The sequence below is a fragment of the Quercus lobata genome, chromosome 7 (assembly GCF_001633185.2).
Source record: "Quercus lobata isolate SW786 chromosome 7, ValleyOak3.0 Primary Assembly, whole genome shotgun sequence".
Lineage (NCBI taxonomy): Eukaryota > Viridiplantae > Streptophyta > Magnoliopsida > Fagales > Fagaceae > Quercus > Quercus lobata.
This window is the reverse complement of record NC_044910.1, coordinates 20,995,205-21,019,462: the sequence shown is the minus strand read 5'-3', so window position 1 is coordinate 21,019,462 and position 24,258 is coordinate 20,995,205. Positions and strand designations below refer to the sequence as shown.

At 36.4% G+C, this 24,258-nt stretch overlaps 1 protein-coding gene across 1 annotated transcript; it reads left to right on the top strand.

The window, feature by feature from the left end:
- Nucleotides 1–7,538: 7,538 nt before the first annotated feature.
- On the top strand, nt 7,539–23,963 carry LOC115952422 (putative elongation factor TypA-like SVR3, chloroplastic). Its single transcript, XM_031069596.1, has 14 exons — nt 7,539–7,909; nt 8,069–8,178; nt 9,324–9,527; nt 10,850–11,026; nt 11,633–11,785; nt 14,696–14,785; nt 15,191–15,325; nt 15,492–15,608; nt 15,958–16,109; nt 16,181–16,265; nt 21,383–21,477; nt 22,259–22,424; nt 22,768–22,963; nt 23,419–23,963. The coding sequence occupies exons 1-14, from the start codon at nt 7,708–7,710 to the stop codon at nt 23,547–23,549; spliced, it is 2,013 nt and encodes a 670-aa protein (XP_030925456.1). The 5' UTR covers nt 7,539–7,707; the 3' UTR covers nt 23,550–23,963.
- Nucleotides 23,964–24,258: the final 295 nt, after the last annotated feature.

Genomic DNA, 24,258 nt, shown 5'->3' with positions numbered 1-24,258 from the left:
AATGGACATTTGTCCCTTCTCACCAAAACTTTCCAGCAAAATGCCCCTGTTTTAAACTCGATTTTCTAAAAATCAAGTTTCAATTGAAAAATGCGATTTTTAGAAAATCGAGTTATTTGAAATCAAACTTTAAAAAAATAAAAGTAAAAATACATGGAACTCGAGTTCCATGTAAAATTTCTCACATTACTCGATTTTCACTAAATCGAGTTTCAAAACAGGAACATTTTGTTAAATAATTTCAGAATAGGGGCATTTTGCTACATCTTTTGGGCGAAATGGGCAAATGCCCATTTTGGCCATGAACTTTACTACTTACCTTGAAATAAATTGTACTTAATTGTTTCTTAAAAATATTGTACTTAATTAAGTAAGTAATTAAAATAAACGCCCTTCTTCTGTCCTTGTTTTTTTTCTTCCTTTTTTCTTTGGGGTATTACAATTTACAACGTGCTTATGAAACAATCAAACTTATTACTAATGCCTACTTAATCACAAAACTGTAGTGGTAATTTATTCTAAACAAGACAATCACAAAAACAGAATTCATTATGGAACAAAAATCAATTTGATGAACCTAAATATTTCATATCATAATAATAAAAAAATAATGTTACATCAACGCAGCCTTTGTGAAATAATGTGACAGAAACTGACATAAGACCATAATATATACATCAGATCCTCAAAACAATAGCTAGTCAGTCCTACACAATACAAACCATGAAAGAATGATATAAACTAGCATGCTACTGGTGTATGCACATTTGCTTCTTCACTTCTCTACGACCGTAAAAGAAACAAAAAACAATGCCTACCAATCCTATACCTTAAGACCTTAGGACTCCTGAAGTAGATTTAGTAGGGTCTGTTTGGCATTGCCATTTTGTGGAGAATTAAAAAAAAAAAAAAAGGGTTTTGAGGCAAGATTGATAACAAGATACATAATCAATGTTATAGAGACCTCTCAATTCAATCATAAACATGTTCAGATCAAATGCAGATAATGAAGGTAACTCAATTACAACCAATGATAGGAAAAAGTCCATTCCAGATTCATATTCATAATAACAAGATTATCCAATAGTATCCTAATAGCAGGTTAAAATATGAAGCACCACCATTTTTTAGTCTGCTATGTTCATTGCTTATTAGCTGCCAAGATCACTAACCACTCAAATTATTAACAAAAACTTTAAGCATTCAAAGATTCCCCTTTTCAGATATCATGCAAATATGGCTAGTGCTATTGCAATCTCGGGTTGTAATAATTCCAATTATATTATATAGATTAAAAAAAAAAAACCATTTTATTTGAATACCCATTGATAGAAAACTGTTTTCAAACTCAATTATTATATACTAAAAGTTTGATTTATTTATTTTTTTTTAAAACATTTTGTGAATTGGCGTACCTGATAGGCAGATATCCAATGAGTAGGTCTAGCGCATGGACATCAAAGTCCGAATTTTTTGATCTCCCAACCCATTCTGATAAGTAGGGGTTTCCTTAACGCCAACGCTTTTGTTTTTAAAAAACCCGCGTAACACTATTTTTTTTTTAACTAATATTTTTCTACTTCTCTTTCATTTAATTGTTTAGGTTAAAATATAATTACACCCTTTAAGTTTGACTAAACTTCATTTTAGTCCTCCAACTTTTCTTGCATTCAATTAAGTCTTTTAATTTTCAAATATATTTTGTAGGTACCCAATTTGTTACGATCCCAAGACAGTATTAGGCTCGTACGAAAAGAGGCCCTCACAATATCATTTGTAGAGAGTGGGCTTCAAAGGTATGACCTTGGGCATAGATGAGCTGTTTAGTAGTAGTTCTTACGGGAAATACTGATGGGCGGGCTTGGTTTCCCTAGCTAAACCCCTTTTCTTTTCTTTTTTTAGCAAGAGTTGTCCGACCCCCAGAGCTTTATTTTCTTCTCCTTTTATACTGGTGTTCCATCCCCCTTTTTTGTGTCCACGTGTTGATTTTACTTTTGGGGTGCAGGCCTGTCCAGTCGACCCATACCTAGAATGGTTGGGAGTTGCTGGAAAAGCGCATGGGCATGGGCATGGGCTTGTCAGACGCTGAATTCCGTATTACTGTGTTGGTTACTTTTTCCCTGGCCCCGCCCCTACACTCAGTTTGCTCCTTTCTTTGGGCGTTTAGTGAAGTGCCGAGCAGGAGGTCGTCCTCGGCAATGGCTCTCCTCGGCTTGGGCCGTGGACCTTAAGATAAACTGGACCTGGGCCGGGGCTACACTTTCTTTGGCCCCACAATAGCCCATCAAAAGCCTGCTGCCCGACCTTTTAGTTGGGGAGGAGGGTTTTGATAATGTTGGGCCTGCATCATAGCCTGCTCTGATTCTACACTCCATTAATATTTGCATTTTTCCACTTACACGGGGGACGTGTCAAATTAAGAGGCATTCATTCACCCACTCACGCGGGGTCCTTTGACACCCCTACGCTCGAGGTGCTCCTTCACGAGGATCTTCAGATCCTACGGTCACGAATAGCGTTGGAACTTGAGCCCACTATTCCTTGTCTGTAACATTCTTTGGAACTCTGCGTAAATTAAATATCTCCTCCTTTCCCTTTAAATAAGTAGGACAGGAGGTTATTCCTCTTACATTCAAACCCTTCGGTTTTCTTTACAACCGCAATCCTTCAGCCATAATCACAGTCTCCATATTTAGTGCTCTCCATTCTTAGTGTAATATGCCTAAGGCACGTATAGGGGTGAAGGAACTGCACCCGCCACAGAGGCACCAGATCTCTCCGAAGCTCAAGGTGGTGTGGTCTGGACAAGGTGGACACAGACTCAAGATGATCTTCCATCTTGGTAAGGTGAGGATGGTTTTTCTACCTCTTTTAGCCAAAATCCGAAGCAGGTACTAGTCGCGTCAGACTCTTGACGCATCAGAAGTAAGGTTTTCCGCCATCAGCGTCGTCTGCTTTATCGCAGACGTGGTTATACGGAGGCTCCTCCACCTCCGGCTCTCTGTACCGTTTCTTCAAACGGTGTTAGCCTGAGGTCAGGTTCCCTGCACCTTTTCTTCAACGGTGTAGGCCCCAAGTTGGGCTCTTTGGCTGCCTGAGTTATGGGCATGTAAAAGTGTTAAGGAATGGTTTCCTTAAACAACATCTTGGAATAACAGCCAATCTCTCCTCTGCACTTTTTCTTCGGCTTTATCTTCATTCTATTGTATCTTTTCTTTTCACTTGTGTAGTTAGCTTTAGTATAAGCTTATTCCAGCTTTTCATTGTACACTGTACTATTTCTTTGTCTTAATAAAAGATGAGTTTATTTCTTTCTAAATATTTTTCCTTTCGACAGCAATTACTTTGTGAATGAATATTAAATATACGCTTGCCTTTGATGATACTTGGAGCAGAAAAATGCCTTAAAACAAACTCCTACAAGTTTAAACTTACTGACATTATCAAGTATAACAATGGTAATCCTCAATAAATTAAACTCTTGGAACTAACCGGGATAACGGCTGAGCGTTGTGCGATGCATGCTAGACAAATGTCCGAGAACGATAAACTCTAAATAATTCATCTGAGAGGGTAGCCGAGCAGTGAGGGACCTCAATTGTGTTTTTGGTAGCATATTGCTCTATATTGCATCAACCCCTTTGGTACTGAGGGTCCGAGGGTAGACTGGGGAATCCATTCAGTGTAGGGATTAACCCAACTGTTAATGGGGAGTTCTCCTCGGATAGATTCTAAGGCCCATGTAACGTAGTTTTTCTTTTAAGTACTTGGTTTCCCCATAGGCTTGAGTCCGAGGACCATGCAAGGCTTTGGTTCTGTCCAAAACTTGTAATTTTGGTTGTAAGTAGTTGGTTTCCCCAGAGGCTTGAGTCCGAGGACCATGCAAGGCCTTGGTTCTGTCCAAAACTTGCACTTTTGCTTGTAAGTAGTTGGTTTCCCCAGAGACTTGGGTCCGAGGACCATGCAAGGCCTTGATTCTGTCCAAAACTTGTACTTTTGCTTGTAAGTAGTTGGTTTCCCCAGAGGCTTGGGTCCGAGGACCATGCAAGGCCTTGGTTCTGTCCAAAACTTGCACTTTTGCTTGTAAGTAGTTGGTTTCCCCAGAGGCTTGGGTCCGAGGACCATGCAAGGCCTTGGTTCTGTCCAAAACTTGCACTTTTGCTTGTAAGTAGTTGGTTTCCCCAGAGACTTGGGTCCGAGGACCATGCAAGGCCTTAGTTCTGTCCAAAACTTGTACTTTTGCTTGTAAGTAGTTGGTTTCCCCAGAGGCTTGGGTCCGAGGATCATGCAAGGCCTTGGTTCTGTCCAAAACTTGCACTTTGCTTGTAAGTAGTTGTTTTCCCAGAGGCTTGGGTCCGAGGACCATGCAAGGCCTTGGTTCTGTCCAAAACTTGTACTTTTGCTTGTAAGTAGTTGGTTTCCCCAGAGACTTGGGTCCGAGGACCATGCAAGGCCTTGATTCTGTCCAAAACTTGCACTTTTGCTTGTAAGTAGTTGGTTTCCCCAGAGGCTTGGGTCCGAGGACCATGCAAGGCCTTGGTTCTGTCCAAAACTTGTAATTTTGCTTGTAAGTAGTTGGTTTCCCCAGAGGCTTGAGTCCGAGGACCATGCAAGGCCTTGGTTCTGTCCAAAACTTACACTTTTGCTTGTAAGTAGTTGGTTTCCCCAGAGGCTCGGGTCCGAGGACCATGCAAGGCCTTGGTTCTGTCCAAAACTTGCACTTTTGCTTGTAAGTAGTTGGTTTCCCCAGAGGCTTGGGTCCGAGGACCATGCAAGGCCTTGGTTCTGTCCAAAACTTGTACTTTTGCTTGTAAGTAGTTGGTTTCCCCAGAAGCTTGGGTCCGAGGACCATGCAAGGCCTTGGTTCTGTCCAAAACTTGTACTTTTGCTTGTAAGTAGTTGGTTTCCCCAGAGGCTTGGGTCCAAGGACCATGCAAGGTCTTGGTTCTGTCCAAAACTTGCACTTTTGCTTGTAAGTAGTTGGTTTCCCCAGAGGCTTGGGTCCGAGGACCATGCAAGGCCTTGGTTCTGTTGTACCCCAGAGGCTTGGGTCCGAGGACCATGCAAGGCCTTGGTTCTGTCCAAAACTTGTACTTTTGCTTGTAAGTAGTTGGTTTCCCCAGAGGCTTGGGTCCGAGGACCATGCAAGGCATTGGTTCTGTCCAAAACTTGCACTTTTGCTTGTAAGTAGTTGGTTTCCCCAGAGGCTTGAGTCCGAGGACCATGCAAGGCTTTGGTTCTGTCCAAAACTTGTATTTTTTCTTTTAAGTAGTTGGTTTCCTCAGAGGCTTGAGTCCGAGGAACATGCAAGGCCTTGGTTCTGTCCAAAACTTGTATTTTTTCTCTTAAGTAGTTGGTTTCCCCAGAGGCTTGAGTCCGAGGACCATGCAAGGCCTTGGTTCTGTCCAAAACTTGTACTTTTTCTTTTAAGTAGTTGGTTTCCCCAGAGGCTTGAGTCCGAGGACCATGTAAGGCCTTGATTCTGTCCAAAACTTGTATTTTGTTTTTCTCATCTATGGGGCTTTGGCTTTAAGGGAATGAAATCCTCGGCCGAGCCCCTTGAACCATCTGCGTGGCTGACGCTATAAGTGTAGCCCCTAGTTAAGAATCATAGCCCCTATCGAGGCTTTACGCTAGATCACTGTAAGCGGCTGGTAGAAACGACAAGGGTACTGTCTCAAACCATCATCTATGCCAAGACACAAACCTTCCCACAGACGGCGCCAATTGTAGGTACCCAATTTATTACGATCCCAAGAAAGTATTAGGCTCGTACGAAAAGAGGCCCTCACAATATCATTTGTAGAGAGTGGGCTTCAAAGGTATGACCTTGGGCATAGATGAGCTGTTTAGTAGTAGTTCTTACGGGAAATACTGATGGGCGGGCTTGGTTTCCCTAGCTAAACCCCTTTTCTTTTCTTTTTTTAGCAAGAGTTGTCCGACCCCCAGAGCTTTATTTTCTTCTCCTTTTATACTGGTGTTCCATCCCCCTTTTTTGTGTCCACGTGTTGATTTTACTTTTGGGGTGCAGGCCTGTCCAGTCGACCCATACCTAGAATGGTTGGGAGTTGCTGGAAAAGCGCATGGGCATGGGCATGGGCTTGTCAGACGCTGAATTCCGTATTACTGTGTTGGTTACTTTTTCCCTGGCCCCGCCCCTACACTCAGTTTGCTCCTTTCTTTGGGCGTTTAGTGAAGTGCCGAGTAGGAGGTCGTCCTCGGCAATGGCTCTCCTCGACTTGGGCCGCGGACCTTAAGATAAACTGGACCTGGGCCGGGGCTACACTTTCTTTGGCCCCACATATTCCATTTAGGACTTTCGTCTAATTTATTCCATTTATAAGTCCCAGCCATAGAAGAAGGAAGAGAAATTTTTTTATCCTTACGTATTTTCATGTAATAGAAAATTCTTGTTATACTTACTTTGTCATTTTCCTCCTCTCTAGAAAAAAAATGTATATCTTTACTACACTTTATTTTATTCTAGGTTTAAAGAAAGTACTGTTTGAGATTTTCTTATCTTACAAATGGTGTAAACTTGTAAAGATAATTAGTAAGGTAGTTTGGATGTTGAATTTTGGGGCAACACGTAAAATTGATTAGTCTACTACACCAAAAAAACTCTGTAGTACAACATGCACTGTCTCAGAAGAATGACTTAGTCCACACCTTAACTCCACCACCTTGAACTCACAGAATAGACAATAATATATATTTATTAATTTATGTTCTTAGGTACAACACCAAGTTGCTCAACATTAAAGTCTCATTCAAATGTTAGAGAATCATATACGTTTTTTCCTGTCTAAACGTACAAAAGTCCTTTGTTACGAAAGATGTAAAAGTCATTATGTAGAGCATTCGCATCAGCGCGTGCAAAAATTCTTATCTATTTTAGAACCTACTTTTTAAATTTTACATACTCACTTTTCAAATCCTCCTATATTAGATCATTTATTTTACACTAAATTTCACTAAAATGTCAATTTTTTTTTTTTTTTTAACTTTTTAATTTTTTTCTTTCTTTCTTCACACACAACAATCATCATCTACTCTCTTCTATTATTCTTGAGATACGTAAAGGAAAAAAAAACTAAATGTAAAATAAATAGTGTCAATGTAAATTTACATGATTACTATAGCAATCATGTATTTTTACACAATTTTTCATGAATTAATGTGAGTGAATTTTGGAGTTGGTTTGCTAAACTGTAGTACTTTTTTCTATTATACAAGTACTGATGCTAAGTATTCTTACATACAACTTCTTAATAATAAGAAACCAAATTTCTAATGGAACTTGTTGGGTTTTTTTTTTTTTTTTTTTTTTTTTAATATGCTGCTAATCTCGCAACTTGAATTATTTCCCCTCAAAACCACTAAGCACTTTGTGCATGGAGGTGCCAATTAAATTACAAAACTTTGGGCAACTTGTTGGTTGTTGGTGTTAGACACAACATATATTATTGAAACATGTCTGTTGAGGACGTGGACCACAGCATACCTTCAATAGGAGTAGCGGTGTTAGCTTCCGCACCAGCCAGCAGGCACTAGTGTCCATTTTCAGTTTATGAAGTCCCAAGTTCCAACTCCAATACCAGCCTCAACCTCATTTTCCAAAACCAAATCCCTTCCTTACTCTCTCTCTCTCTCTCTCTCTCTCTACTCTCTTCCTGAGACTGAGACCGAGAGTGAGAAGAGAAAAATATGGCAACAATCAGCTTCCACAATTCGACCTTCTCCGTAAACAGCTCAAGAAGAACCTCATTTCCTCATCGTTCCCCACTCTCTAATAAACTCTTCCTTGGAAGCTTATCTAAACCAGTTCTCACACTCCGTTCTCCAACTCACACACCAATCAAATGCTCAGTTTCTCAAGCTACAGACACCACCACTCCCGATATCGGTGGTAATTTGATTTCCTCTTTCTTTTCCTTTCTTTCGTTTTAGGTTCCTGTATTCGTAATTGCATACGTTTCGATTCATAATTTTTAATTTTTTTTTTTTTTTTAACCTTATTGGAAAATATCTAATGTTTGATTGTTTTGATGTTGTTCCTTGTTATTAGAGAAGAAGAGCCAATTGATGAGGAGAAGTGATGTAAGGAATATAGCGATTGTGGCTCACGTTGATCATGGAAAGACAACTTTGGTTGATTCTATGTTGAAGCAAGCTAAGGTTTTAACTCCTTCCTTAATCATAATTCAACAATGACACTAGTTGTCTCCACAGATTAATGATTCAACTTCACATATCAAACAACAACAAACAAGCCTTTGTCCCAAAAAAATTTGAGCGGATTTTCTTATTTTGAATACTCTGTCTCCGTGTATTTCTACTTATCCATTTCAGTTACACTTATTTTATGAATATATTGTTTCTTAACAGCCCTATATTTAGTACGATAGAGCATGGCTGATAATAGTCATAATTCTTTTCTTTGCTTTTCTTTTTTTTTCAAAAGTTTCGGTCTGTAATCGATTACCTATCCAGATTTGGTACATTATTTATACAACTGAAGCTTATGCTAGCACCAAATTGTATAATCTTGCTGTGATTAGATTTTGGGGGGGAAAATTAACCATAAAGAGACATGAGTAGTGTTGGATTTAATTGGAGTCTTTTATATGAAAGTTTGGATGTTAACATGTTAGAACACCAGTGCATGATCCATATCGCTATCCCTGAATGGTAGCTTTTGATATTATGGCCAATGTTGCAGATTTAAACTTTCAATTTATATTCATGTACATATTTCCTTCGTTTACTTCATCTCTCTGATGGAGTAGCTTCTTTTTAATACAATTTTTCTTATCTATCAAAAAAAATATATATATATATATATATATTCATGTACGGACTTTAAATCATAATCTTAATGTGCAAGACAAGTTTTGGTCACCAACCCTAATTGTGTATTGAATAAACATACATATAATGGTCAATAATAAGATGATACAGGTGATAAATTTTATGCAAATTTTGATTTTACATACCCATTGAATTCAGTTTTCGATATCATGCTTGGCACCAACTAATTAGCTTTTGAGATGCTGAGTTTGCTGGCATATAAATAAGAAATTATGAAGCCTGCACATATTTACATCAATCAATCCCTTGAAATTGAATTATTACCATTGAGAAAGTAGAATCATATAAATTTATTAAAATCCTAAATAGGACAATGTTTTTGTGAAAACCATTGTGTAGTCACTGGTCACTTGTGACTTATAATTGTGAAGTGGGCCATCAAACTTTACCACTTCCTCCTTCCCCAATGCAAAGGAGAAAATGATTAATTTTAGTCTAATTCCACTGTGCAGGTTTTTCGTGACAACCAATTTGTACAGGAAAGGATAATGGACTCAAATGATCTTGAGCGTGAAAGAGGAATTACAATACTTAGCAAAAATACATCTATCACTTATAAAGACACAAAGGTTAACATAATAGATACTCCAGGGCACTCTGACTTTGGAGGGGAAGTTGAACGCATCCTCAATATGGTGGAAGGGGTTCTTCTAGTGGTACTTCTTTGGAACCTTTTTTTTTTTTTTTTTGGGAGTGATATGCTTTCTGACCTTGTGATTTCTATGCAGATGATTATGAGGATTAATATTAACATTTGTGATTCTCATGGTGGTTGTTATATGCCTTTAGCTAATTAAAGGTTACAAAGGGTCTTTTGCTATTTATTTTATTTATAAAAAAACCTGAAGTAACAAACAGTTTGTGGATTTAAAGCCCTTCAAGTGCTAATATCATTTTTGGCAGCTGAAGCATTAATGTTTTTTTTTTTTGTGATCTGCATGTCCACAACTTTGCCCATTTTCTATTAACAGTTATATTTGAAATAACACTTAACAGGGATTGGGTGAAAAGAAATAGTCAAATAGTAATGCGCTAGACTAGATGTCAGCTTGGCGGGCCTTTCGTCTTTCCCTTTAGTTTGGCTTGTCATTAATATTCCAAATACTCTAGGAATAAGTACCAGTTCAAAAGGTATTCTTTATTTTATTTATATTTAAATGTCATGTGAAGTTTTGTAATTTTTTAAGTTTCTAGAAATGGGTTATCCTGTGGCTCCATTGGGTGTTACTTTCGGGGTTCATATTCAGTTGTATTTGTGAGTTTAGTTGTTTAGTTGGGGCTTAGATATCAAAGCTAAGGAGTCATAGTGCTGTTTAGGGTTAGCTATTAGTCATCTATTTTATTTGTATGTGATATTTTCCATTAAAGAGGGAGAGAATATGTTTTCTAAATTTTCAGAGGCTATGAATCTTCGTGTGAAATTATGGTGATAAACAACGGCATCTGTTTCCTCACTAAAATTAATTTAGTCTTGTAAAGAATACTCTGAAATCATGATAAATTGCTTTTGCCTTGTGAAATAGGACTCTAGAGTTATGTGCTTATACCATGCTTTCTTCCTTAATGATTTCCTTTTCCCCATTTTCTTATTGCATGGATGTGCTTGACTTCGGGAACTGGTGATTACTTCACATGGGGTTTGTTAGGGATAAGTTTGTGGATTATGCATTATAAGAGTTCTATTTATTTGGGTTTGGGTTTTTCTTCATAGGAAAGTGAGTAAATTTTTCAGAATTATACTTTTCTTCACTTAATAAAATTAAAGTTCTTGATGAACCTACTAATACTAATAATCACTCCAAAAGAAATTTTTTTTTTTTATTATAAATGATGTCGTGGGAGAATTTTCCATGATAGTGACCTTTATTTTTTTTGGTTATTGGCTTGCTTTGTTATGATACCTCTTTAGAATCTTACCTGGTTATCTTCTGTTTCATGTGATCTGTTACTTAATTGATATGGCTGTTGCTATTTGTAGGTAGATTCTGTTGAGGGTCCAATGCCTCAAACAAGATTTGTTCTAAAGAAGGCCCTAGAATTTGGCCATGCTGTTGTTGTTGTGGTCAATAAGATTGACAGACCATCTGCTCGACCTGATTATGTCATAAATTCAACTTTTGAACTCTTTATTGAACTAAATGCATCAGATGAACAGGTACCTATTCTATATTGTGAAGTGGCAAATATGTGTTTCACATTGGATATTGGGTTAAAACTATCTTGCTATTCAAAACAGGAACTATATTCTGCCTCCATCCATGCCTGAATAGATAAAAAGGTGGGCATCAAAATGGTCTGTTGACCACCATGGTCCATCTTTATGATAGGAATTATCAGGTAGTTATTATAAAAATTGAGGATGAATAAAGTATTTCCTTGTCCAATTGGAAATCTGGATGTGAATGGGCAAGCCAGAAAACAAAAATAAAAATTTTATCCTATCCGCTACATGGCAATTGAAATGATTAACCATGTGCACTTTCAATTATTTGAAATATTTTACAGTCATATGACTTGTTTAGATGACTTAATAGATATTGTGATTAATATGTAAGTGGATGGTTACCTGAATCACCACTTAATTGGTTGGAGGAGATTCCTCCAATTCAGTTTAGAGGAAAAATATGTACAAAAAAATGTGGTTATAGATGTGTCCTCATAATTTAATCCTTATTTTCATTAAAGGTTTATAGATGCTTCAATTTTGTCTAAAAATACCATCTAAAGTTTAATCTACTTGCAACTTTCATTTTGCCTGCAGTGTGATTTCCAAGCAATATATGCAAGCGGTATTAAGGGAAAGGCAGGATTGTCACCTGATAATTTGGCAGAAGATCTTGGGCCACTTTTCGAGTCTATAATCAGATGCATACCTGGGCCATGTATTGACAGAGATGGTGCACTGCAATTGCTTGTTAGTGGTTGTTCTTTCAATTCTTTAATGTTATTTATTTATTTAGTTTTTTTGTCTATTTGGATGTGGCATAGCGCCTTATACTACATAACAGCGATTAGTTGGATTAATTGGCTGTGGACCACACCTCATGACCTCATGAAGCAGGGTTCAGTAGTTCAAATCTCCCATTTCCCCTTCCCTTGGGGCGTTAGGGCTGAATGTTATTGTGAGACTATTCTTTCATGCAGTATACTAGCCCTCTACATCAGTGTGAGGACAGACTAATCAAAGTAATTTTAGTCAAACATTTTTAACGGAGACCAGTGTGATCACTAGTAGGTGGCTAAGAAATTTCAACCTCTTTTATATACACACACACACACATATATATATATATATATATATATATAAACAATAAGTAATCAGTTTTATTAATGAGATGGAACTAGCCTCTGTCTGAAGGGATTGTCCTAAACAATTACAAAAATGGAAATTATGATCAAAAGGAAAGAGAGTCAATAAAATCAATAATGGATCTTGCTATTACCCATTATACAAGCCCATTCGAAAAAAGTTCTTACAAAAGATGGTTTTAAATGAACAAATGAAACTCCTACATCTTCAAAGGGATGTCGGTTCCTCTCTCTCATATTGTCTGCATAAGGGGTGAATTTCAAGCACCAGAGGGTTTACTACACCAATTCCTCCATCCACTTAGGAGCTCAAACATAGTTTTACGCATTACCCAATGGAAACCAAACACAGAAAGTAGAATTTCATAATTCATTTTTGTCACAATGCAACAACAAATGATCCATAGATTCACCACATCTCCTACACATGCAACACAATTTTGCCATAGGAACTCCTCTCTTCATAAGATTATCACAAGTTGATATCTTCGCTGAAGTTGAAGTCCACATAAAGAATAATCCTCACACCATTTATCATGCCAATACTTCATTCTTTGTGGTTTCCTTTGTCAAATTTCACAAACTTCATAAACATGTACCAACCCTTTTATACCTCTTTATAAGTTGTAACCATGGGCGATTCATATCTTCGTTTACCAGTTATCCCATTCTTCTACATTTCAGTGAAATCACTTGTCTCCACAAATGAGTATCTTCGGCCCCAATCCGCCAAAGCCACTTACCCAACAAGGTTTGATTAACAGTGCCTAATTCACATATCCCCAATCCTCCATTACAAAAAAGAGGGATTACATGATGTTCAAATTTACAAGATGGAATTCATCACTGTCTCTACTCCATATAAAATTCCTTTTCTAGTAAGGTCAACCTCCTCCCTTTTGACAAGCACAATCACTTCCATCCCAACAATCTACAGTCTGAAGTCATACCCAGGTAATTCATTTGTTAGTGACCAACCTTTTACCCAAGGATTTAAGCCCTTTAATCAATGTTGTCCATGTCCCCTACTGGAACAATTTCACTTTTTGCTCAAAGCCTGTCAAAGCTTCAAAGCAAATTAGAACCATTGTAATATAAAGGAGATATTCCACATTTGCATCACAAAACTAAGTGCTACCATTGGCTATTAGTAAATGAGAAACAAAAGATTGTTGTTAGTATCATTTCCTGCCTGAAACCCAAAGATGAATCCCCCATCCTTAGTTCTCAAAATTCTACCTAGTACCTAACCAAAATAAAAAGCAAACTTGACAAAAGATCTCCTTGCTTCTGACCCCTGGAGCTGTAGAAAAAACCTTTTTGGAACCCCAGTATTAAAAAAATGTATTGTAGTCACCCAAAAATGAATATGGCATCTCCACCGATTACCAAAGTCCATTCTCTCCATGAAATCTAATACAGTATCCCAATTGACGTGATTATGAGCCTTTTCAATATCTAGTTTGCAAATAACGCCTGAAAGTCTTCTTTTGATATGACTATCTAAATATTCATTAGTATACTTTCAGCAAAAACTAGATAAGTTGTTCCTAAATGGGCACTGAGTCTAGAAACTGTCTCTTTTCCACAAATGAATTTTGAGATTCTGAAATTAAGCTATCTAACTTCAACTTCTATTTGTTGACCAACACCTTTGCCAGCAATAAATAAACACTCCCAATCAAGCTAATAGGTTGAATATTCCTATTATTTATACCAGTATTCCTTTTAGGACTTAATGCAATAAAAGAGGCTTATGGAGAATTTTCAAACTTACAGAACTCATGAACCTCCTTGAATAAAGCCATAATGTCTTCCTCTCCAATTGATGAAAAATCCAACCCATTCACATTTGGTCTCCAATCCTCCGTTTATATAAAGTTTCATACCATTGAACAATTTGGTTTCATACCTCTAGTCTTGATAGATTTCCCCATCCACCTCCAAGCTCCCAGTGTGGTTTGCTTTCCTATGTCAGTTATATCTTGTGGAAAAACCTTGTGTCATTATTACCTTCTTTTAACCATACTACCAGTCTACCCTTGACTTCTGTCTCCATGAAATTTCTTCCAAAGTTGCCAACTTGCTTACTTATGATTTTAAATTTTCACTAGTCATCTTTAATTAATTAATTTATTTATAAATATATTCCTCTTTTTGATAGCCTGTTTTCTCCTTCCTCATTGAGATTCCAAATGTCATTCTACTATATATTTTTCTTTAAACCCACACCCTTAAACTCATGCATTTCATTCCTTCTAAACATCCTTTAATGCTTTAAGTTTCTGATGCAGTCATGGAAGATTGATTTGTTACTGCTTTGCAAATTTGTCTATTCGACACTTATTTTATGGGGTACAAAAAGTTGTACTTAAGAAATAAGCTATGGACATAAGCTCATCCAAAAAAGCTGTTATGTTTGTATTTGTTTTATCTTTGTTGTTGTTGTTGTTTGTGTGTGTGTGTGTGTGTTTTTTAACAGAATCTTATTTGCACTGTCAAAATAATGTTTTAGGTTACAAATATCGAGTATGATGAACATAAAGGACGTATAGCCATTGGACGCTTGCATGCTGGATTTCTGCGTAGAGGATTGGACGTGAAGGTGAGTTTGATTTGAATCAGAAAGGTGGTCCGTGCTACACATTTTTGTATTTATTACTATATAATTGTGCATATTAAATCAACTTTGGCTGTTTTGTTTTGAAAGTGTAAATATTAGTGTCCCCCCCACCTCTTTGGGGGGCCTTGTCTTTATGTTATCTTTAAAATTTTGCTAATTTGGGTTAAAAATTTTATATCCCATTTCAGCAGAGGAGATTCCAATAATTTAAAACAATATTGACTATAACTATGCATCTTTGAGTTTTTGGCTTGGTAGTTTTCCTTTTGCTTGTTGTCAAATCCATTTAATGGAAACAAATTACTTTTGCAAATATTCATTGGATACTTTTATAGGGAAAAAAAGGGATATTCTCTCTTCCTACTAATAATTTTAACATTCTTTTAGGTGTGCACCGCAGAAGATTCCTGTAGATATGCAAGAATCACTGAGCTTTTTGTGTATGAGAAATTCATTAGGGTTCCTGCAGAACGTGTAGAAGCTGGTGACATATGTGCTGTCTGTGGAATTGATGATATACAGGTACATCAACTGATATCTTAATATTGATGTTACATTATTTTTTTGCATTAGTAATATAGGGATTCCTAACTTTTAAGATAGTTTTCAATTAACAATAAAGGACAATTTTCATCTCTTTTTTTTTTTGGTAAGAATTTGTTGGCACTTATTTAAATTCTTTACTCAGATTGGGGAGACCATTGCTGACAAAATATCTGGGAGGCCTTTACCAGCCATTAAGGTGGAGGAACCTACTGTCAAAATGGCATTCTCTATAAATACTTCACCATTTGTTGGACGTGAGGTGTGTCTCTATAAAACTGTTTACATAGCTTTCTTTACTAAAGTTTCAGCCTTTTTATAAGCCTTGTGCAAAGCCGTCCTTGTAGGCAAGCCAAAAGGCCTAAGTATACATGCCTTTTAGTAGCACTTTTCTGCTTTAAGTGTGCATGCCTTCATGAGTGCTTAGATAAATCCTAATTTGATTGGTTTCATCTCTCCTTGCAAATATCTTGCATTCCATATATTTCTTGTTAATCTTGTAGCTTGTCTGTATTTAGTATTTTAGTTAGAATTTTTTTTTTGTTTGCTAAATTAGAAAAGTGTTGCGTTGGAATGACCTTATGACTCAAAGTCTCTTTGTTCCTTTTTAGGGAAAGTATGTCACTAGTAGAAACTTGCGAGACCGGCTCTACCGTGAGCTTGAGCGTAATTTGGCTATGAAAGTTGAAGATGGAGAAACGGCAGATACATTCATTGTCAGTGGTCGTGGTACTTTACATATCACCATATTGATAGAAAACATGTAAGTATAGGCTATTTGTTGCTCATGTTTTTCTTCTGCACACATGTTTTTAAAATAATCATGCATTTTAGGCGAAGAGAAGGATATGAGTTTATGGTGGGACCCCCCAAAGTTATTAACAAAAAGGTGGATGACCGCTTGCTAGAACCATATGAGGTTAGTTTCTAATAGAGATTTCAAATAGAGATTTTCCTTTATTTCATGTCTGGGAAAAAGGACATTCATGTGCATGCTTTATGGTTGACATAGGTATAACATAGTTCAATGTTTCTTTTATCAACATTCTTGTCTTCTTCCTTGTGGTTCATTTAAAATAATTGAGAAGTGACTTAAGCCTTCATTTGTTTTGGCTAAAACTTTTCCCAAAAAAAAATGTTTTACACATTTTCGGTGTTTGGTGTAGTTGAAAACCTTTTTCCACAACAAATATATTCCCCAGTAAAATAAAAACTAAGCAAAACAGGCTGGAAATAGATTACTCTTTTGGAAAGCATAAACCATTATCTGAATGTAATCCCCCCCCTCCCCCCCCCCCCCCCCCCCCCCCCCCAAAAAAAAAAAAAACCACTGTCTCTTCTCTCTCACATTTCTGTCTCTCTTATCCCTCAGCTGCCTTTGCTTTTAGTTCCCCAGAGCTGTTATTGATCCTGAACACATTATTGTCCATCTCCCAAAGCAACAGGACAATCTGATTTTGTTGTAGTACACCACAACCACCAGCACACTTTATCGAATGCAAATCCCCTTTTAAATCTGCAAAACAAAGAAGAGCACAGATGTAATTGAACCAAGAGGCTGAATTTTTCAAATCAGCAAATTCTTCACTAGTTCCACAGCTTCCGCTCAGCAACAACAGGAGGTTAAACCAGCATGGCAATTCATATATTGACTATGCCACGACCCAAACCCTATGAATTTGAAGGCATGACTAATCTGACCAACTCCAAATTTTGGTTTAGCATGAACAGATCAGTACAAAATAGAGAATGATAAGCACAAAATCAAGGAACACTATATCCAAAACTAACTTCTCCTACCAACCTCAGTATCATGGCTAAATAGAGCAACTTGAAATGTCCAAAACTTTAGAAGTATGTAATGTATCTAGTATCCATATCAGGATTGAATAACAATCCTCATATTTAATGGAATAATCCCAACGCAATATCTAAACATCCGATAACCAACTACATAATCCTGAAAATCCCTCAAATTGAGGATTGCAAATAAAACAGTAAAACCTCTAAAGTCTAAATCACATAGCCCTAGGTAACAAAAAAGTTAATCATGGAATATTTATGCTGCTAACTAACACCCTTGTACTAGAGATTTGCTTCCATCTTCAAGGATTGTTCAACCACTATGTGCACTTTACCGTGCCTACTCCATCTTTAAGATATTAAAAAAGTGAGTTTAACCATTAAGAAGTATATATGCATAATGCAATGGATGGAGTCAATCATAGGGCTAGATTAACCTTTAAAACACTAATCAGCTTTCCAGAATGTGCATTTTTTGAATGAATATCAATATGCATAAACAATCAAATAGTTGAAAATGCCAATTAAATGCATGTACAAAAAATATATCAATGAGGATGTTATAAATTATTTCTGAACCTTAGACAGTACCTCTTTGGTTTTTCAGACATAAACCACATACACAATTCATTAAAATTATGAAAATCAAAGTCTATGGTCAACTAATCTTCTTTGACACTCAAGGCCCAAAAAATGCTTCGGTTCTATCATTAAAAACCAAAGGCCAATACTTATCCTCTACTGGCCATATATTTCTCTTACTTGATTGGGACTTGTTACACAGCGTCAATACTAAAGGCTAACAACTTAACCCCTGTTAGCTAAGGCCACACTCCATTGGTTCTCTTTGATGAGATTACTCAGGCCAAAAACTCGCCATATCTAAACCAGTTCTGAATCTCAAATGGGGTTCACGCTTTATATCTCAGATCAAACTTATAAGATTATCAAAGCACAAAAATGATAGTTGAAAATTAAGAAAGTAGTAATATTTAAATAGGATACATAAAAAGGTAACATTTATAAATAAGGGCAAATTACAACTTATCCACCTGTGATTTGGCTGAAATTTAAGTTGTCTATCTGTGGTTTAAAATTTGGCAGTTTACCACCTGAGATTTAACTAAAATTAAGTTGCCTACTTATGGTTTGAAATTCCATGATGCAAGTGCTCCAAGAGATAATTTTTTATCTTATTTGATCTTGTATTTTTATGTTTTTTGTGTTTTTGGAGGAGAGAGCCATAAAAATTGAGTAAAATTTACATATTTAGCTTTGTTTTTAACAAAGGTAGGTTATAGAAATCTAATTAAGCTAATTTCAAGTGAGTAAAGTGTCAAATTTCAAATCACAGATAAACAACTTAAATTTCAGCCAAACCACTAATAGGTAAATTGTAATTTGCCCTTTAAATAAAATAGTTTTGTTCAAGGTAAACATACATTTTAAACTCTATTATAGTTATAGAGTGCATGTCAACGATTTAATGCTGTCCAATGCTTTAGAACTTCATAAATTCATTGACCTTAAGGGAAAAAAATAAAAAAGACGTTTTTTTTTTTACCCCTTGGGCTATCTAGGTAAAATCAAATGGTACACCATACATAAAGTAATTTATCAAAAAGTAATTCTTGGATATGTAAAAGCATAATTCAAGAGTAGATATTCTTTATTGATGAGTTTATTGACAGCAGTAATCTTTTTTTTTTTTTTGATAAGTATAGTTGTAATCTTTATTGAGAGTGTTTTGCAATACACATCTTGTGTACTCCAAGGCATCCTTTTCTGATTTTCATAAGGTTTTACTTAAAAATTAAATAAATAAAAAAAAGAGTGGAAATTCTTTAGGACATGTGAAGAGAAAATCATCATGTCAATAACACTTTATAAGAGTAGGTTGCAAACAAAATCCAACCAAAAAAAAACAAATAATAGTAAGACTCGCACCCTACATTGCCCCAAAACCTCCACATCACAACCATGAGGGTTGTTGCTGCATTGGAGACTCCATAAGGGTCACTCCAAGATCCCAAATTACAACCCAACCAAAAATAATAAAAGAAGATCATTGGCAACTGTTGTCCTCTTCCCCTCGCAAGTCTTTCACAAGACCACCCACACCAACACAAATCCAGTGAACTCATAGCTTACTAACTAAAAAATTGCCCAGATCATAACCAAGTCAGACTCGTGTCAAGTAGCAAGCCACCCACACAGCTAATAGCCACTCCCAGCTGCAGTGAATTCTAGCCTCAGACATCGAGCACGGAGGTAAAATCCTCGGTAATTTCTTCCCCAACCCCCCATTGACTCTCAACATCCTTTGTTCTGGCAAAACCCATACCCACCTGACCCGAACCACTCCCTCTTTGCCCCCACACATCTTTAGCACAATCAAGCCCACCACGTTGATTGATGAGATCCCCACCCTTTTCTGACATCACCCTTCAGCCATTAGCCGCCCTCACTTATCCTTGTCACAGCACCGCAATCCCATTGGTTGACCTTCATCTTGCACAATGCCACTAGGCTGCACCTCGTTGCTTTTTGGTCCAAGACCATTGCATGGGTCTATTAGGTGTCAAGGAACGACCATTGATTTGCAACTTGCAAGCTTCCTTTAATTGTCCTAAAAAAGGGTGTCCAAATTTTGGAGTATAAGCCCACTCAACACATCATTCGACCCACGAAGTTAATATATGGTAGCATGGTAGATAACAAGAGAGTCAGGTTTGCCTAGATGAAGCCTATAGGTTGAGCTCAGTATTTTAGGAGGACCTGAAATGAATTCTTATTAGGAGGCACAAACTTAACATTACTAATTAGGAAGAAATGAAAGAAAAACTTTAACATGAGTATATATCCCAATCTTTTCGGAAAAGATCTCTATCTCAATCTCATCATGGTAATTTCTAAGATCAAAGAGACATTATGAGGAAATGGAATAGACAATCAGTAGAGCCATTGAATAAAACAAGATGCATCTTCACACAATCCCACTCCAACACAATTTTCTATTAAACAAACCTTAGAAATATAGTAAAAGTTGTTCAGGACTTGTTTGCCAAGATGGAGTCATTAGAAGCATCAAGAAGTCATTCCCAATAACCTCAAAGGTAAAGCTTCCTAAATGGTAGACAATACTGATGAGCGACCAAAATTTTATATTGATGTAGAAGTATAAGTGCCAACAGATGCTCTCTTAACATTCGTGCAGCAAGAAAGAATAGAGAGTAGCACCTAAACAAGAAGGTGAAATATTTTTTTGTTTATAAGTAATTGAAATTTTATTCAAACCATAAGAAAGAGTCGCCCAAATATACACGATGTATACAGCTGGGGATCATAACAATTAAGTACATAAGTGACAAACATCCATTAAATCATAAATTGAAAAAATAGAGTGGCTTCCTACGATAGACATCCAATTGGATAGTGTTCTAAAAAAGAAAAGTTTTAGATCTACTACTATCCTTTCAGAATCCTCAAAGCACTGGTTGTTTCTCTCCTACCAAATGCACCGAATCAAGCAGTGAGGGACAACCATCCAGATGACACCATTGTGATGATGACCAAACTTTCCTTGCCAACATGCTAAAAGCTCAACCATAGTCTTTGGCATTACCCAGTAGATACCAAACAAGGAGAACACCATAGACCATAGCTTGAATGCAATAGGACAATGTAGTAAAAATGGTGTACTGAAAACATTCTCCCTCGAATTTTTTTTTTTTTTTTTTTTCCTTTGAAATAAACAAAGTTCAAAATATTAATACTCATATAATAGTCTGAAAATTATACATTTTGTTATTGGTTAAATGGAAAGGCTCATTGTGGGTGGCTAGAAAATAGTGTAAATGAAGAGCATTTTTTTGCTCTCTTTTTCTCCCCCTCACGACTGAACATTTTAGTATAATTTCCCTTGATAAGTGATGATGATTATAACATTGAACATTTTAATTGGCATGGATAAGTGATGACGATGATAATATATAAGGCTGAAGATGATGTGGATTTGTAGCTCAATTATATTCATTTTTCTTAACATGAGGGGGTATTGCTTATGCATCGTACACAAGAGTTAAGAACATCAAGCAAACAAAAGACAGATATTTCTGGTAGTTATAAATAAATTGATAATTTTTTAAGCAGTTGTTGCAATATATTTTGATAAAAAAACCAAGTTATCCACTCTTCAGGAAGAATTTGTTACTAAATATGGATTGATTGCAGATTGCTACTGTAGAAGTACCAGAAGAACACATGGGGTCTGTAGTTGAACTTCTCGGCAAAAGGCGTGGGCAGATGTTTGATATGCAAGGGGTTGGGTGTGTAGCATTCTCTTTTCCCAGTTCTCTTTTTTGTAACTTTCCAACTTTTAATTGAACTTTTCATAATTTATAGCAGAATTTCATGGTAAAGGAATGATATCATAATTGTGTGTGATCATTATTGTCTTTTGGCATGCAAAAAGTGTACCTATTTGATGAGGTTGAGGTGAAAAGAAAAAAGGTTCATATTATGTAGAGTTGAGATAGATTATTAGTATTGCAAGCTCATGCATGTGGGCATATATACATTGTGCACACGTATATGCATACTTGGTTACAGTCATGGTGTTTGCATATAAATGCATATTCTTCCTCTACCAGTATTGTATAAAATAGCCCATAATATCTTGTGAGATCCCTTTACCGCCATATCTGCCATACTTCTTGTGATATCGATCTATCTTCCCCACAAATGGTCCCTGCTATTGGTATCAATTTATTGCTTATGATATTTCCCTAACATGCCATAGATAAAAATTATAGATACGAGAAGGATCAATTTTGTCCATGAATCAAGATTATTTTAAAGAATGCATGCATTCTCACATCATTTGTGGACATGATAAATGGCATTCAAAATTTTTTTTTATGCATATGTTTGATTATAATTTTTAATGGTTCATCAAAATCAAACACACTTTTGGTGATGCAGGGTTTCTCCCCTTTTATAGAAAAGTCTGCACAGTGGTTATGCTGGAGTAGTAAATAATGGCAGTCTTGAATTTGCACCCTGATTATTTGTTACTTTGATCTAATAATCTGGAAATTTGTGTAATAGGTCGGAAGGAACAACATTTCTTAAATATAAAATTCCAACACGTGGCCTTCTTGGTTTGAGAAATGCAATTTTAACTGTTTCTCGTGGCACGGCGATTCTCAATACAATATTTGATAGCTATGGACCTTGGGCTGGTGATATTACTACCAGGGATCAGGGTTCACTGGTAAGTTCAGACTTCTGAGGTTATTTTCTATATAGCATCCATGGAAATGGTTTTGATGTTGAAGGCTTTTGGCTATCATTCTGTAGCTATACTTACAACAGATGTTCTGTCAGTGATTACTTTGTTTTATATATGTTTTGAAGCTACTTTATTTCAATTCATGTATCTTACTATTACATTGAAAATAAATAATCTAAACAATTATGAAGGGTAAAGGCCGTTACAACAATAATCACAGCCTGTATGTTTTGTAGTTATATTTGTAGTGATGCAATGTGAATTCCCATGAATTTTGGGAAGGTTAGTGCCAATAATACCAAAATCACAAGGATTTGATTTTCAGGTTGCCTTTGAGGATGGAACAACTAGTTCTTATGCCCTTTCTAGTTCACAGGAGAGAGGGCAGATGTTTATTGGTCCTGGGGTGGACGTTTATAAAGGTCAAATAATTGGCATTCATCAGCGGCCTGGGGATTTGTCCCTTAATGTGTGCAAGAGAAAGGCTGCAACTAATATCCGTTCAAACAAAGAGCAAACAGGTCAGAACCATCTCTAGTCATTACCCTCCTTACTATTGCCCTGAAGAATGAAATTGGTCACTTTTATTTTGCTGTTGAGTTTACGTTTACCCTTTTCCCCCTTTGCTCAGAAGTTATATTTACCAAGTTATGTATTTTGACTGATAAGCAGATGTGAGATCAGATTTTTGCTTTTTTAATCGCTACATGAACCCAATTTTCAGCCAAAAATGAATTGCCATATGAATCCTATGCCATGTAGGATTAAGTTAGAATTTTCATGTTGACCTTATACTTAATGCCGAACCCATAATTACTGACCAAGGGTTTGTAGAGTATGCATAATGATTAGTTTCAAGACAAGTAGCTCTTTTGATTAAATATAGTATAAATCATGTAACTTTGTAGTTTGTATATCTGCAGCAGCAAGGCTTTGTTTATTGCATTTACTAATCCATGTTTTTCTCCTAATGCAGTGGTTCTTGATACCCCATTGGCTTATAGCTTGGACGACTGCATTGAGTACATTCTAGAGGATGAACTCGTGGAGGTCACTCCATTACATATCCGAATGTGCAAAAATCCGAAGTTTTCAAAGAAAAAGTAGACATTCAGTGTAGTAATATAGCGTCCGGATCTGCCCTTGCAATTAGATTGATATCTCCCTTTTCGCACCATCTGTTGCCACTTCTAGTTCTCTTTCTCTACATCCTAGAACCCCCCCCTCCCTTCTTATAGTAATTTTACTTATTTGAATTGTTTAGAGATAAAAGGGTACATGAACATGTATAACGAATGAGAATGTTAAATAGTGAATTGTACTTCTAGGAGATGAGCCCACGAACTTTTTGAACATTGATTTGTAAGGGAGATTCTAAGTATGTCACTCATTTAATGGACCACAGGTCAATTTTTTGGGTAAAGGCCCTTCTAGCCGAATACATTCAAAGAAAATTGTAAACAAGTGACCACTTCTTGATTTTTATATTTGGGTGTTGCTAATGTCATTTATATTTCAGTACGCAACATATTTTCCAAGTTGTATAGCGTATTGCACTATTATTCAATCTAATACCTTATTTTATTTCTCTTCGGGATAACCTAGGTGAAAGAAAAGTTTGTGATGTTTATTCTCTCTCATTTGCTGAAGTTACAAGAGATGGATAGGGGATGATGTTGTGAACAATGAAAGAAAACAAGAAAATGTTAATGGCTAGAATGAATTCGATATCTTTTAGACACCATTTGTCCCCACACAAGAGTTTGTTAAAGGATTGTCAATATCATATTTTGTCCATCTTCTTATCCCCAAAAAG

Excerpts from the sequence above, each read along its gene's own strand:
- LOC115952422 (XM_031069596.1), top strand. The coding sequence starts at position 7,708 with ATGGCAACAATCAGCTTCCACAATTCGACCTTCTCCGTAAACAGCTCA. Across the intron at positions 8,179-9,323 it reads CTATGTTGAAGCAAGCTAAG|GTTTTTCGTGACAACCAATT; the intron begins GTTTTAACTCCT and ends TCCACTGTGCAG. Across the intron at positions 21,478-22,258 it reads TTTGATATGCAAGGGGTTGG|GTCGGAAGGAACAACATTTC; the intron begins GTGTGTAGCATT and ends TTTGTGTAATAG.